This window comes from Pseudonaja textilis, chromosome Z (genome assembly GCF_049901715.1).
Source record: "Pseudonaja textilis isolate UNSWEBS1 chromosome Z, rPseTex1.2, whole genome shotgun sequence".
Classification (NCBI taxonomy): Eukaryota; Metazoa; Chordata; class Lepidosauria; order Squamata; family Elapidae; genus Pseudonaja; species Pseudonaja textilis.
The window spans coordinates 39,417,788-39,434,533 of record NC_142008.1 but is presented as its reverse complement, the minus strand read 5'-3'; the positions used below and the strand labels follow the sequence as shown (position 1 = coordinate 39,434,533).

Genomic DNA, 16,746 nt, shown 5'->3' with positions numbered 1-16,746 from the left:
AAAATGTACACATATTGAGATAGCAGAGAACAGTTAAACCATTTTTTAAAATCACTTTCTCTGTTTTCTTGCCACTTAATTATATAGCTGTCCACGAATAGTTGCAATAAACTACTACTGCCATAATTCCCAGGGCTGGGATTGATAGGAATTGTAATACAATCCTGCTTGCGGCGGCAGGTCTGCATTCCACCAACACCAATTTCGGGGCAAAGATTTTAGTTAACCAAGAAGAAACGCAGCACCACAAACTAGTTTTATATTTCTGGAGAAAACAACGCCTATCATGGGATAGGGAGGAGCTGCGGCAGGTCACCGACTGGAGAACGTTTGGTTTGATTGGGGGATTTGCTGCCAATCGAAAATGGTGATTGGTGGCTTTGGATGTCACTCTTTTTCTCTGCCTCCTTCCGTGCTTCGCCACAGCCAGTGGAGCCAAGCTAAGGGAGCGAAGAAGGTGGTGGCGTCTTACTAGAGGTCGCGGAACGGAGGCGGGCAAGCAGCATGGCAGCAGCGTTAATGCTCCGAGCCTCCGTTAGTTTGCTGCACAGGCATGGGAAAGTCTGTGCAGACTGGCTCGCTTGGGGTAAGGCAATTTGAGCTCGCGCCGCCGGACGAGGAGGCGTAAATTGGCTCGTGGCGTCTTGTAGGAGAATCCAAAAGGTGCTCGGCCCTCCAGGAGGACAAACATGTTGCAGTTGTTAACCCTTTTCCTTGTCGCTTCGCAAAAGTTGGGGTTCCTGTCCCGTGGCCAAACTTATTAGCTAGCCCTTCAATATGTAGATATCCGCCTGGGCGAGAATTGGATCACCGTAAGGCAAGGGGCATCTCATGAAATAAGAGGGCGAGAGAATGTGCTTCTCAAAATCTGCCTGCTTTTAATAAATATTCATATCAAGTATGCCTTGGCACGCGATGTAATGCCTTCAGAGAAGTCGGGTTTTCTACTCTTAAGTCTTTGCATATATATTTAAGCCATGCCATTTGTAACATTTATACAGGAATCATACCTGACCTTTTTGGGTGCTAAATGCTGTTCGTCTAAAACAACAGATGGAAGTCACAAAAGTTTGTTTATCCTAAAGTAGCAGATTAATATTAGCTTCGGTTCATATTTGCTTTTCCCCATAATACTTTTTTCTTTTCTAAGAAGAAAAGGAGATTTTGGTTAATTGGAAAGTCAAATTATTTTGCCTATGTAAAACGGGTTGAAATATACATATTCATTGTTTGGGATAAATTAGTTTGAAATAGAATCATATATATATTCACAAAATAGTCCTTACTACGTTTAATGGATCTTGCTTCCAGATGGTGAATTTAAAAGCAATACCCTGGATTATATTTCTATATCATCAAAAGCTGTATATTAATCTCTTCAATAGCAGGGAATGCTATTATTTTTCAAAACCTGATGGTTCTTAGTATTGTAGTCCAAATGATCTTAAATCTTTTAAAACTAAAACAATTGGCTTTATTTGGTTACAATAAAGTAAATTTGTTTTCCAATAAAAAAATTTAGAGTGAAAAATATGACTTTTATTCAAATGCAATCTGTGATATAAAATCACGTGCTGTTTTGGGTGGCATACATCATCTGCTTGTAAAAATTAAGCACGTGAAGAGTAATACTAACATTTTTGTAAGGGCTATCTAGAAATTTACAAGAAGCATTGCAAAGCTGCTGTATAAGCAAGGGTTTTTTTTAATTCCTTTAGTTGTCCAAATGCATCAATGTGTTTTTCAAGGTGATATATCACATAGTTTAGTGCAGTCTACAACTGAAGAAAAAACTCTACATAATTATTAGATTACTTAAGGTAAATTATAATGTCTTAAATGTCTTAATCTACTCATACCTTTTATAGTAATAGCACAATAGCACCACTTCATAGTTTACAGCCCTCTCTAACAGGTTTACCGAGTCAGCATATTGCCCCCAACTATCTGTGTTCTTACTTTACTGTCCTCAGCAGGACGGAAGGCTTGAGGTGTTGAGAATCAAGCGCCTGACAGTAGGCAGAGTTAACTGCAATACTACATTCTAACCACTGTGCTATCTAAATAGATCCAAATTATGCCCTTTCTATTAACAAGTTAATAAATTAATAAATTATTAATAAAATTATTATGGCTGCTTATATTGCAATATCAAATATAATTGGTAATATTGGTCCCAGTAAGCATATCAGACTTTTCTCTGAATTAAAAAAGGGATAGAGTGTTAAGATTTTGGAAATAGTGCTCTTTATTGCAACCTTTTATTTCAGAGTTCATTGGTTGATAAATTCAGCTCTTTGCTGGGTACTTTGTTACTTTTTTTTCTATTGTTAATAATGCTGTAATCATCAGTTTTGAAGGTTAATAAAAACTAATACCATGATTTATAATTTCCATATATAGCGATAAATTAAGCAATTTTCTTATTTGAAAATTATTCAATTATTCTTATTTATTTATATTCTATCTTTATTATTTCACAAATGACCCAAGGTGGCAAACATATCCAACCGCTGATATTTTCCCCACAATAATCCTGTGAGATGAGTTGGGCTAAGACAGAAAATTGAATTTACAGTGTCACATTTTCTAGTCTTTAATATAGAATATTAAATATTCTGCTTAATAAATTTATATGTCACTCATCTAAGTGACTCTGAGCATCTATAATTAATATGTTATTTCCTTAACATTAATATAAGCCAATACATAATTGTTGTTAAGCATATTTAATTTTTGTTATACTAAGATTTTTTTTTCCTTTTGATAAAAAACAATATTTATCCGCTTATTTAAAAAGATGGTTCATCTTTTCAATCTGTTGCTGCAATTTTTTTCTTTTTACTGAGAAAGTTGTTGCATGTGTATTTCTGTTCTAGAAACCCAAACCCTGGAAACTGCACACATAATTTGAGACATTGCACAGTACAGCTGCTGTTCAATAACTCAAACCATCTGCTGGGTAAATTAGTACAGGTGTACCCACTCATGCAGACTGATTTTTATTCATACTGTATATACATTTCTGGATTGGGACCTGACTACAGACTTAAAGGATCTATTTCTTTATTCTCTGTATCTCTCTTAGATCTACCATTTGAACCCATTAAAAATAGTATCTTAGATACCAAACTTAGAAGTAGCAAATGAACAGGGTGGTACCTCTGAGCATGGCTTCACTCATAGTATTTATTTTAATGTCATAACTGAACGAGCAATCTTTTATCCTCAAAGAACTCTGGGTTTACATAAAGAATTTTTCATTTCAGTGGCCTAATTTATCACGATGAAACTTTTTTATTTGCATTACTTATGGCATTAACAATCCTATGTGGAAAGCAGATATATCTATGTTGACAAAAAGCTTAAAATCATAGTTTCTATAAAAACATCAGATGCAACCAATTTGTTGAAGAATATTTCCTAAATGTTCTGTCTCTGCCATGTCTACAGTATTTTTATTTAGCTTAGCTGCTGAGCATGAATAGCGCAGTAAATATCTTTTCAGTAAACTTTATTGATTCTGGTTCCTAGTATTATTCATCTTTTAAAAATATTTCTTATGTTTGCCAGAAAAAAATAGCAGTGAAAACTGTCCTCTCTGGTATCCATATAAAAAAGCATATTGTTATTGCACACCAGGACCAAGTTAACTCTTTTTTCATATACCGTATTATGATGGATCTTTTTTTACAGCTAGTTCTTGACTTACGATGAGAATTTCCATCGGTAAGTAGAGTAGTTGTTAAGTGAATCACCCCCTACCTTTCTTGCCATGATTATGAAGTGAATTAAGTGGTCACTAAGAGAACCTGGCTTCCACCATTGGCTTTGATTGTTGAATGCTGGCTGGGAAGATCACAAATGGCAATCACATAACCCTGAGATGCTAAAACTGTAGTAAATATTGATTGGTTGCCAAGCATTTGAATCACAATCATATGACCATGGGAGTGCTGCAGGATCCATAAGTGAGGACTGGTGCAAATTACTTTTTCAATCATTTTATACAGCATGAATGAATAAAAGAAAGAGAAATAGATAGATTGAGTGTGAGACATAGTAAGGATGAAAGTAGTATGATCTTGTATATCAGATCTATATAGGTAGCCCTTGACCTGTTGATATAGCAACTATTTGAAATGACAGCAGCACTGAAAAAAATGATTTGTAACCAGTCTTCGCATTTAATAACCATTTCAGAATCCTATGGTCACATGGTCAAAATGTGGGCATTCAACAACTAGTCATGTGTTTATGGACAGTTATAGTGTCCTGGGGTCATATGATCACCATTTGCGACTTTTCCATCTAGCTTCCAAAATCACCCAAAATAAGCAAAATCAGCAAAAGAAGTTGGATTTGCTTAATGATTGCATGATTTATTTAGCAACTACAGTGATTTTCTGGGATACTATCATAATAAATACACATTCATATAATTGCCAATATATATTTATTGCATTAACAACCATGGCAAATGAGGTCATAAAATTGGAGGTGATACAATGAACAACTATATTGCTTAACAATCAAAATTCTGGTCCCAATTGTGCTCAAGAGTCATGGGCTACCTTTAGTGCTTGGTCCACAAGTTCATTTATGGTAAAAATACTAGAGCAACTATATGAATATATGTTTATCTTGTAGAATGTTTATTAAAAGTGAAAGATTAGATAGAGAAATTTTAAGAGGGGCAAAAGTGGACTGATACAAGAAATGAATGATTATTAAAGGAGCAAAAATGCATAATGCAATATTTTTTACTACAGTAGCATCTTTAATCTTTTGCATACTACTTTATATTCCTTTCCTGTGTTTCATTCTAAACTAAATAATTGTTGATTGTTGAGGCAGGGCATATGACAATGAACACTTTTCCCCCCTTTAAGTCTTTTCTTCCCCCAAAGAAGCTACAAGTTAGATTCCAAAATGCTATGTGCTTCTCTCAACTCATAGGCCAGCCATTTCTTGCACCTGGCATGATAGCTTATGATTAACTTTAAAACATATATGTATACAACCCCTACAAAGTATAGATGGGATTATGTTTAGTTTCTTCTTTTGTTCACATCCAAGTGTCTGTTCTAATGAACATCTGCTTAAATAATCAGGTAAATATCAGGATAATTTTCAGAACAGGGACAAACTGACCAAATCACACTATGGTGAAGGTTTTCCATTATGTTCCCTAAATATCATCTTTAGATTCAGGAAATTTGCCATGTGATAAGAGTTTGAGTCATCCCAATTTCTGGTAGACAGCTGTTAGTTTGATTGCAGCTGTTGGCAGCTGGCTGAATCTGTAGACAGGAAAAGAAGGAATCTGAATCTTTATTAAATTTCCTTTTTAGGAAAGTTGATTTTCTAAATTTTCTTTGAATATATGCTTCTTGCTTTGTAAGCAAAAACAATGGATAAAAGGGTAAATCTGAAATTTTGTGAAACTAAAATAGACACGGGCTCTTTAGACTTCTAAATTATACTTTTATTTATTTAATGTATTTATTTATATCCCATCTGTATATTTATAAACAATTCAAGAAAGATGTCTAACATATATAACATTCCTTCCTCCTATTTTCCCCATAACAACAACTCTGTAAGTGACTTGGGCTGACAGAGACTGACTGGTGTAACATCACCCAACTGACTTTCATGGCTAAGCTTTGACTTGAACTCATGATCTCTCAGTTTCCAGCCTGGTCTTAACCACAAGATCAAACTGGCTTTCCATTAAAATGAAGAAGCAATAGCTTAAACAAGCCATCCCTTTTGTGATTATTTTTATTTAAAAAAACTATTCAGATTTAAAAGGAATACTAAATTCTAAGCTGATTTTGAATTCATAAAGGTAAGGCACCACAAAAACACCTTAGGATTTTCACCAATTGATTTTTGTGGCTTTGTAAGTTGCAGTGGAAGAATGGTGATTTTTGGTAGTGCAGTTTTTGATAATTTATAAAAAAGCAAAGACCAAAGTATGTAAAAGTTTATTTTGCCCTAATTATTTCAAGCACAAAATAGGGCAAATTTTCATTCATACAATTTTATTGTGGTATCCCATTCAAATTTATATCTTCTTTGCGTCAGCTCCTTTGCATAATCTATTATAGCTATGAAATGCTTTGGATTCAATTAAAACTGGTGCTTTGGAGTTCTCAATATTAGGAAAATACACAGCTGCTTTAAAACAGAGAGATATATGTTAGATTGGTTCCCCTTGATTATCTGAAGCATTTTTAACAGAGTCTTAAATTATTGTGTAGTTGTACTATTTTTGATTTGGGACTCTGCTGTAGAGGGATTACAGATACCAAACACTTATTTGAGCGAGCACACTGAAATTCAATATTGATGAATTCAGTGTTGATCATTTTTACTATCTATTACTTAATAAAATGAACAGTGAATGTTTCTGCTTTTGCCAATTTTCTTACCTTTCTTGAAATATAAGCTGCTGTTAGTATAACTTAAGACATGCAACTAGCAGAAAAGAAAAGTGTATAACTTAAGACATGCAACTAGCAGAAAAGAAAAGTGTATATTGCAGTTGATGTAAGATTAGAAAACTTTTAACTGAAATATTTGCATTTCAATTAGTGTCTTCTAGGGCAATGGCTTCCAAAACTCCAGTTGGATTTATTGGTTTGGGAAATATGGGAAATCCAATGGCAAAAAACCTTGTGAAACATGGTTATCCCATTATCGCATGTGATGTATTTCCAGAAGCATGTAAGGAATTCCAAGAGCTGGGTACCCAGGTATAATAACATTTCATTGCTATTTTAATTTTTAAAAGTGACTGTGAAATTTGCAAGAAATGTGATGGTGAAATTTCTTAATTCCCTTATCATCATCAGCATTACTGTTTTTTAAAATCACCCTTTATTTAGGACACCAAATATAAGAAACGTCATTGTTATGATGGAAAGAGGCCACAAAAATCCAATTATTCTTTCCTCCAATTTTTTAAATAGCATGTTAACCAAAGGGGAATGAAACACTAATAGAAAACTTTTTGGTGCCTTGGTGAGCCTGATTTTGTGCCTTTGCTATAGACAATTTGAGCTCTCACAAAGGCAGCGAGTGCTTCCCGGCCAGGCCCTCCGCTCATCCCACCAGGGCCATGCCAGGGCTGGGAGGGCTGGGCAGAGCCGGGAAAGCGAGCCGTGGGTGCGCACCCACCTGCCAAGTGAAAGAGCTGGGCCGACCCGAGCTTGGCTTCCCAAGTCCCTCCAGCTGGAACCCGAAGGGACCACCGGGAGACGCTGCCCGAGGTAGTGATATCGCCCACCCATCCGCGGACAGGGAGGCGAGGTGACGGCAGCGCTGCTTTCCTGGCTGGCGGGTCCGGCAGAGAGAGCCCGAAGCTGTCCGGTCCTTTCCACCCCTCGGCCAGCCCGTCCCCATCCCCACGCATCTCCAAACGCGCTGGCAGCTCCAAATGCTGCAGCGACATGGGCATCAGGCAGAGGCACTCACTTGGCGGGGCTCAGCTCAGAGGAGGACGTGGCATGGGCTGTTGCCTCGCCTCCCTATCCATGGATGGGTGGGCACTATCATTGCCTTGGGCGGCCTCTTCCGCTGACCCCTTCGGGGTTGGGCTGGAGGGACTTACGAAGGAAGCCAAGTTTGGGTCGGCCCGGCTCTTTTGCTTGGCAGGCGGGTGTGCACCCACAGCTCGCTTTCCTGGCTCTGCCCAGCCCACCTGGCTCCAGCATGGCCCTGGTGGGATGAGCGGAGGGCCCGGCAGGGAGGCGCTCGCTGCCTTGGTGAGAGGTCCGCCGCCGGGCACGAGGGCCTGCCTGTCAGCTGAGCTGGGTGCCCTAGGCGAAGCTCTTCGCGCTCTGCCCAGAGCCAGGCAGTGATGGCGGCTGGGTGCTTCTCCCGGGGTGGGCCGCTCCTGCGCTGCGGCCCGGGAGATTCGCCTCCCCACGTGGGGTTGGGCAGGGGAGGCTTTGTCATAGTAGGGCGTCGTTTTTAAAAGAATGGGCTTTGCCTTCAAACGATGCCCGGGAAGGCGGTGACAGGAGTGCCTGAAGCTGAGTGTCTCCGCTGGGCTCCGGTTGCAGGGAGGAGCCCTGGCCGGCCCCGCGTGGCTGCGCCAAATGCTGCGCAGCACAGGGAGAAGGGAAAGCAACGGTGGAGGAAGGTCTCCCGATATGAAGCCGTTGCTGCCCGCCCGTCCGAGGATGCAAGGGAGGGAAATTAAGTCACCCCCCCGAAAAGACGGCCTAGCCATTTTGGAGGGATCAAAAATAAGGCCCGGCCTTATTTTGTGAAAAACACAGTAGTTTCTATTAGCTTCACATTTCAAAATAATTTGGAAGCCAGAGATTCACCACCTTTAAGTTGATAAATTTACAGATTTTGAATCCACATGATGTATACTGAGCCTTATTTGAAATTGTTTTGAATATGTATGAGGATGAAAATATGGAATTAAAAACTATAAACGGCTATCTATAAAAACACAATAATGTGGCTGGAGAATTCTGGGAGTTGAAGTCCACAAGTCTTAAAGTTGCCAAGTTTGGGGACCCCTGATGTGATGATATAAGTAGTCCTTTACTTAATTACCACAATTGACACCAGTCTTAAAGTTGCCAAGTTTGGGGACCCCTGATGTAAAGTATGATGATATAGGTAGTCCTTTACTACCACAATTGACACCAGTTTTAGTCACTAAGTGATAATAGTCATCAAGTAAGTTGTGACATGATCCAATTTTATGACCATTTTACCATGTTGTTAAGCAAATAACTGGTTTAGTGAGCCATCTGGTGGTTAAGTGAATCACATTGCCCAATTGATTTTGTTATGTGACCACAAGATGTTCTACCATCGTAAATGTGAACTGGTACCAGGTGTGTACACTGCGATCATTTCGCTAGAGTGAGATGGTATGACAGTTGAGGATGGTTCATAAGTCACTTTTTCCAAGGCCACCATCACTTTGAATCATCTTTAAATGGTCATAGATTAATAGGTCTAACAATGAAAATTCTACAATTCTGTGCCAGTTCTACTCATTCTTATCTTTAATTGCAGATAGTATATAACTTTATGTCTTGCTTTGAATGCTATAAGCTTGAATCCATAAAGGGCCTAAGAGATAATAACCAACATTGAATTGGACCTACAAGTGAACTAGCAACCAGTGCAGCTTGTGCAATAGTAGTGTTACCTGGGTCACCTTAGGGGCCCCTAGAACTATCTGCACAACTGCATCAATGCGAGTTGCAACTTCTGAATACTCTTCAAGGGGATCCTTATATAGAGCATATTACAGTAGTCCAAATGCAAGATGACCAGGGCATGAGTAACTGAGCGCAGGGCAGAGGTGGTGTCCAGCAGGTTCTGACCAGTTCAGGAGAACTGGTAGCAGAAATTTTGAGTAGTTCAGAGAACCAGTAGTAGAAATTTTGAGTAATTCAGAATACCACCTCTGACAGGCCCCACCCCCATCTATTATCTGCCTCCTGAGTCCCAGCTGATTGATTGGGTCTTCTTTTGTTGCCCTGTGCAGGAGAATGGAGCTGGAAAGCAGGTTAGTGGGATGGGGAAAGAATGGAGATTTTGCAGAATCCTTCCTCTGGATACGCCACCAAGCCATGCCCACCAAGTCACGCCACACCTACCAAGCCACGCCCACAGAATCAATAGTAAAAAAATTTGAATCCCACCACCGGCGCAGGGTCTCATGATGCAGGACAGAGTGCAACACAAAGTTGTACAAAGGCTTTTCTAGCCATGACAGCTACCTGTTCTTCATCATGAGTCTAGTACAGGGGTGGGCAAACTTTTTGGCTCGGGGGCCTCATTGACTTTTAACATTTGACAGACGGGCCGGGTCAGCACAAGATATGATACATATAAAAAACTGCAAAATCTCCGCAAAATCAAGTCACTGCGCCTAATGCACCACCTGATGTCAAGATGCCTGTCATTACAAGTCAAAATCAAATGAATGCAATCATTCACATCAAACCTTAATTCTGTACCAATCTTCGGCGGGCCGGATTAAAAAGACCAACGGGCCGGATGTGGCCCGCAGGCTGTAGTTTGTCCACCCCTGGTCTAGGAGAACTCCCAAGTTGAAGACTGGGCCTGTCTGGGACAATGCAACCCTATTCAAGAGTAAAAGATGTTGAACTCTCAGATCCTGAGACTCATATAGCTACTGTCTTTAACAGAGTTCCAGAGTACCAGACTTATTTTGTCCCTGTTCAAGGCCCCACAGTCTCCAGGCACCATGACAGTGCAGTGACACCAATACTTGGTTTATATATTAAATTTGCAGATGATAAAACAGTGGTGGGACTCATCTCCAGGGGTGTGTGTGAGTCTGCCTACTGAGATGAGGTGGACCGGTTACTTTCGTGGTGTGGAGACAATAACTTGGTCCTCAACACCAATAAGACCAAGGAGCTTATAGTGGATTATAGAAGGAACAGATCAAATATCCAGCCCTTATCAATGGAGACCGAGTGGAGCAGGTGGCCAGTTTTAAGTTTCTGGGTGTTACCCTAAAAGAGGACCTGACCTGCAGTGCCCACATTGCAGCCCTGGTCAAAAGGGCCCAGCAGATATTATACTACCTGAGACTTCTCAGAAAACAACAACTGAATGAAAAACTGCTGGTGACCTTCTACCACTGCACCATAGAGAATATTTTAACTTACTGCACCTCTGTATGGTTTGCCAATTGCACAGTGGCAGATAAGAAAGCACTCCAGAGGGTTAATGTCATTGCCCAGAAGATCATTGGTTGCCCTCTCCCCTCTTTGCAAGAGCGTTGTAGTTTTATAGCTCCCGCTGCCTTAAGAAAGTTCAAAACATTCTCAAAGATCCATCTCATCCTGGGAAGCCTTTTTTTGAACGATTACCATCTGGCAGATGGTACAAAATAATAAAAACCAGGACAAATAGCTAAAAAATAGCTTCTATCCCAGGACAGTAGCTTTTGAATTCTACTGTATAGTGCAGTGTTGGTGCAGTATCAGGGTTTTCAATTCAATGTGGAGTGTGAAGGATGTTTGTGTTTATTTTCATGGTCATGATGTGCATGGAAGATGCTTTTGTTGTACGAGGTGCAATGACAATAAAGTAAACTAAACTTGGGCCACCATGGAGATACAAAGTTGATATCATCAGCATATTCATGATACTTCATCCCATTGTATTGGATGATCTCATCCAGCTTCATGTAGATGCTGAAAATGAGTGGAGAGAGTATAGAGCCCTGTAGCACACCACAAAGGAGTAGCCATTGACTGGATCTCTTACTTCTACAAAACCAGTAGTAACCAGTACAAAACTGCATCACTCACCCCCAAATTTTGAACTCAACCCAATAAGGATACCATGGTTAACCTAATAAGGATACCAATAAGGGTATAATGGTATTGAAAGCTGAGAGATCAAGGACAGCAAGGATGGATGCATTATCCCATCCTACGCCAGAGATGATTAATAGGTGTTGTTTTGTCCCATAATCTGACCTGAAACCTGACCGGAAGGGGTCCAATTAGTTTTATAATTAAGAATTAAGCATCATAATCTTGATGACAAATTACTTCTGAACTAGTAGTTCTAAAACATGTATTTTGAGTACATCTCTTTTTTTAAATACATTTTCAGATCATTTTTCTTCTTTTTGAAAGCTTTTCATCTGAAACTCAATCTATGTCAGTGTTGCCATGTAACCTGTGTGAAACTTAAGTGTAACTATCCAACTATATTTTAGGTTTCTTTTTTCTTTTTTCCCTTTTCACAATTCTTTGTTCGGAATCGCTAGTTTTTCTTTTCAAATCTTTCTTCAAAAGCATTCTTTCCTTTTTGTTTTTTTTTAAAGGTGGCTGATTCTCCAGCAGATGTAGCAGATAAAGCAGATAGGATTATTACAATGCTTCCATCTAATCCTAATGCAATAGAGGTTTACATAGGTACCAATGGAATTCTCAAGTAAGATTCCCCTTTTTTCTTTATATTAATATTCTACTTGTATTTTTATTGAATGTTATTAAATCCTGTAGCAGTTCAGTAATTTCTCAAATATGTTGAATTTGTTTCCAGCTATCATCATGGAGAAGTGTGCATGCTTCATTGTACATAGTTAATTATTGTTACAGTTTTCTAGAGCAACTTGATGTCTTACGAGTCCCAGCATACCTTATTAATGACTATACTGATTAGGATTCTTGGGGATTGGAGTTAACATTATCTAGATCTGTCATGTTGTTTTGTGTTACATTTATATTCTACTTTTTCTGAGAGTTCATATATAGAGGTCATGCTTAATTTTACAAGTAGCCCTCAACTTACAACCATTATTTAGTGATAACTATTAACACTTAATAACGATTGCAGCATTCCCCTGGTCATGTGATCAAAATTTAGATGCTTGGCAACTGATTCATGGTTACAGTGTCATGGTCATGTGATCACCTTTTGAAACCTTCTGATAAGCCAAGTAAATAAGGAAACCAGATTCACTTAACAACCATGTAACTATTTTACCCACTGCAGTAACAACTGTAGTAAGAAAAGTTGTAAAACTGTTTCACTTAGCAACAGAAATTTTGGGCTGAATTGCCACAATTTGAGGACTTACGTGTATCTGCACTATAACAGTTTTGTGAGAAAATTTGAGCTGAGAGAAAAACTGGCTGAAAATGGCCACCCAGAATCTCTCACTGGAAAGATGGGTGACATATAAATTTAATAAATAAATAAAAATTCTACAAAGCTGTGCAGCATTTCCATTCCTGGTAATAAAGCCTTTACTCAAAGAAAAAATTGTCAATAATTGTAAAAATAACTTAAGTATATGTTTTTGCAAGGTGTAGATAATTTATTGTGAATGTATGAAATCAGTATCAAAAAGTATCATGAAAAAGTTTTACAAGTTGGCTTGAATATTGTGACTTCTTCTGGAGTTAAATTTTATGAGCAAATTTGTAGCAATATCAAAGAGGTAATTACCTACTTTGTGATTATACCTCTGGGTTTTGTTTTTTTGTCTTCCTTTGCTTCAGGAAAGTGAAGAAAGGTTCTTTATTAATAGATTCCAGTACTATTGACCCTGAAGTTTCAAAAGAACTAGCTAAAGAAACTGAAAAAATGGGAGCTGTTTTTATGGATGCCCCGGTTTCTGGTGGTAAGTCTTTCTCATTTTTTTCTCACTTGCTTCCTTTTGGCTATTTGAATACTAGTTTGGCCAAACATGTTCTTTGTGAAGAGGCGTATAGCTTGCCAAATATGAAAAAAAAATCTTTCCAATCTTAAAACATTTTTTTCAAGTCCACCTACAAATTCGTATGAATTCACAAGTTAGTCTTTGTGTTACAACCATTTGTTCAGCTTTCAAAAGTTGCGATGGCGCTGAAACAATCAATTTTTAAGAACCCTACTTCTGATTTTTTTTAAATGTACTTTTTATATGTTATTGTTTTATTATTATACTTTACCTATGGGCCAGAAATCCTCAATTTACAATTGGTTACTTAGCAACCACTCAAAGTTATGACAGAGACAGAAACGGAGACAGTTATTTATGGTTTAAGAAAAGTCATCAGGGCTTTTGTTTCATTTTTTTTTAAAGCACCTTATCCACAAACTATACTTAATTCCTTTTGATTGAAGCAGTGTTTCACAACCTTGGTAACTTTTAAGTTGTGTGGACCTCAGTTCCAGAATTCCTCCAGCCAGCCATGAAGTCCATACAAGATTGCTATGGTTGAAAAACATTGAATAATTGTTTGTGTGTATTTTTCTCCACAGTGGAGAAACTATGGGTTGAATGGAGTCATTTTTACTAACCTACTTAAATGATTCTTAGAATATTTGAAACAGACACTATAACTTGCAAAAGATGCTTATTTTTATAAGCTTAAAAAACTCATGGCTTGTCTATAGTAAAGTATTTAAAAAAAAGAACTCAAACCTGTTTACAGACTTCATTTCAGACTCACTATCAAGTCAGTGCCTGTCTTTTAAAAATGCCAACATGTGCTCCTGGTCTTTCTATTTACTGAATTAGCACTCTACTGTTTCTACTTGCACTAAATCTAATTTATGATGTGACTATAAAAGCTAAAATTATTTATATGTTGGCATAAAAAGGCACCACTGTAGTTAAGAGTCTGTTGCCATTTCCATTATAAACCTTCCCTTGGAGAAATTTATAAGTTGGCATGTTTTTTTCTTAGCTTCAAGTTCTAGGCATGCTGTTTCCAAGTATAGCTGTGGGTTTGGTTTTGTTTCAAAATTTAATTTCAGTAAGATTAGGTCACTTCTATATTTGACACAAATCTTGCTGATTTAATTTGCACTGATTGTAAGTATTTGATTAACTCTTGTAGCTATCTAAAATAATTGTAACCTTCCCTGAATTGCAAAATGGCATAGTTATTTGTGTAATCACTTTTTATGGGAAAACATTTCAATTTAACATTTCCATTTTTCTGGATAAATTTTTAAGCTTGGAAATCACATTTAATAAGTATTCAGGGATGAAGGCAAATATACATGTCTCAGGATAATGTTGCAGCATCCAACATGGATCGGTAACCAGGACCAGAGGGTTTTGTCTTCCGATTTTTCAGGCTTGTGCATATTAAGGGAACTTCTGTCTAGCAGAGTGTGTGTTTTGTGTGGTATTTATAGTGCCTTTGTATGTGGCTCTTTAGATGTATGTTGATTGGGTTGTGTCGTTGGCTGTCTTTTAAGTTGTCAGCTGTCATTTGCTTGTGTTGCCCAGCCCTTGCCTTCTATTGATAGGCTGGTGGTAACTCAGCTTTCCTGTAGATTGACAAGGAGCCTGTTTCCCAGGCTTCAATCACTTCCTTGGCTGTTTTTGTGCCTGCTCGTTGAACAGTTTTAGTAACTGCAAAATTGAATGTGTGTACTTGGTCATTGTAGTGTGAGAATGAGTTCGGGTCTCCTCGTCTGACTGTTCACTTGTATTCTTGCAATCTGGTGGTTAGCTTTCTCCCAGCCTGTCCTACATAGTCACAGGGGCAATCCATGCAGGTCATTTGGTAGATTACATTGGAAGTATCTTCCACTTCCAAGCGATCTTTACAGTACATAATTTGTCCTCATATGATAGCATCTGGGTGGAGTGTGATGTCTAGTTGCAGATCTCAGAAGCTGCATTCTAAGCTTCCAAAATGTTTTTGATCTATGGCATGGTGTGCCTTGTACCTTAATAAGTATTAAATTTAAAATGAATTCATTTTTTAAAAAATACATCAAATATATACCCAAGGGTCCAGATAGATTTTTGTATAGACAGTACTATTTAATCAAATAGTAGTTTGGTTTTCAAAGTGTGGACTTGGGGGAACGTTTGCAAAGTTAAAAAAAGAAGTATTTTAAAATTCTTCAGTTTTAATAAAAGGGAGGTTTAGTAAAAGGGAGGTTTTGCCCAGTACAGGGCAAAAATGAGCTGCGCAGAGGCCAAAAATGGGGCGTTTGGAGACTGAAAATGGGATGCGGAGGCCAAAAATTGGGCGCATGGAGGTGGCAATAAGTGATGGCAATTCCTGCAGCCTGAAACAGCTGATTGTTGGGAGGTCGATCCACTGACAATCAGCTGCTTGTCAGGCTGTGCTGAAGCTGAAACAGGCTGTTTGCTGCAAGGAGGCAAATGGCTGGTATGCAGAGGCAGATTTTTTTTTTCTTGTTTTCCTCTCCAAAAGCTAGGTGTGTCTTATACTTTGGAGCATCTTATGCTCCGAAAAATATGGGTAAGTCACTTTTTTTGGTACCATTGTAATTTCAAGTAGTCACTAAATGAACTGTTGTAAGTCGAGGACTATTTGTATACATATTATACATATTGGTGTAGGGGATGTTGTGGTAGCCTTCATAAAAGTATTCAAGAATTGTTAGATAAACTGCTGAGGTAGAATAAATCACCACTCAGTTCTGGGGAAAAAAGGATAATAAGAAGCAGATACAACCTACTCTCCCTCTCCCTTGATTCTGTTTGGTATAAGAAATCAGATAGAAGCCCTGACAGGCTTCAAGATTCTATTATTATATCCATAGTAATAGTCATTACTGTAGTCCTTACACGGTCTGTTTCCTGACTGGCCTAATTTGAAGGGTTGACAAGTGGTGATCTTGCTTTTAAACAATAACTTAAATCTTATCCATACAAAGTTTGTTGACAGAGAGCCAATTCAAAGCTGAAAGCAACTGCAAATCTTCAGTCTAGGATTGTAAATAAGGATTTTCTTTCCAAGAAAATAAAATAATCTGTTTGTCTATACTTCAAGTATAAACATCTTTCCTGATACATCCCAAGTTTTCAGTATATTTTTCAACATATTTATCTTTAAACTGCCTTCTTTTTGCACATTCATATTAACAATGGTTCAGATATCATCCAAAATAATATTTTAATGTTCCATTAAAATCTGTTAAAAAGAATATCTTATTCTGTATTTTGCATTTTGTAAAGTACAAAACATGTTTTACCTTTTTTTCTATAATGTCCTTTCAGATATTTTAATGAATTCTGTTCATTAATCTATGCTACAGAAGACTAAACATGCTCAGTCCTTCAACTTCTCTGCACAGGACTTATTTTTCAGATTCCTGTCATTCTAGCCATCCTGTCAACCAGTTCCAGTTTATATGAACTTTCTTTAAATTGTTGGTTTGCAGAAGTGGACACAAATTTCAAATTGGAATCTGATTAGTGCATAATTTTCTTTGCCTTGGAATCTG

At 38.0% G+C, this 16,746-nt stretch overlaps 1 protein-coding gene across 1 annotated transcript in view; it reads left to right on the top strand.

Moving 5' to 3' along the window:
• Positions 1-428: 428 nt before the first annotated feature.
• The window catches only part of HIBADH (3-hydroxyisobutyrate dehydrogenase), a 104,987-nt gene continuing 88,669 nt past the window's right edge, over positions 429-16,746 (top strand). Inside the window, exons 1-4 of the mRNA XM_026708130.2 lie at positions 429-586; positions 6,604-6,764; positions 11,861-11,970; positions 13,044-13,165. Of these exons, the coding sequence (XP_026563915.1) occupies positions 505-586; positions 6,604-6,764; positions 11,861-11,970; positions 13,044-13,165 (475 nt within the window). The 5' untranslated portion in view covers positions 429-504. The remainder of the gene's footprint in view (positions 587-6,603; positions 6,765-11,860; positions 11,971-13,043; positions 13,166-16,746) is intronic.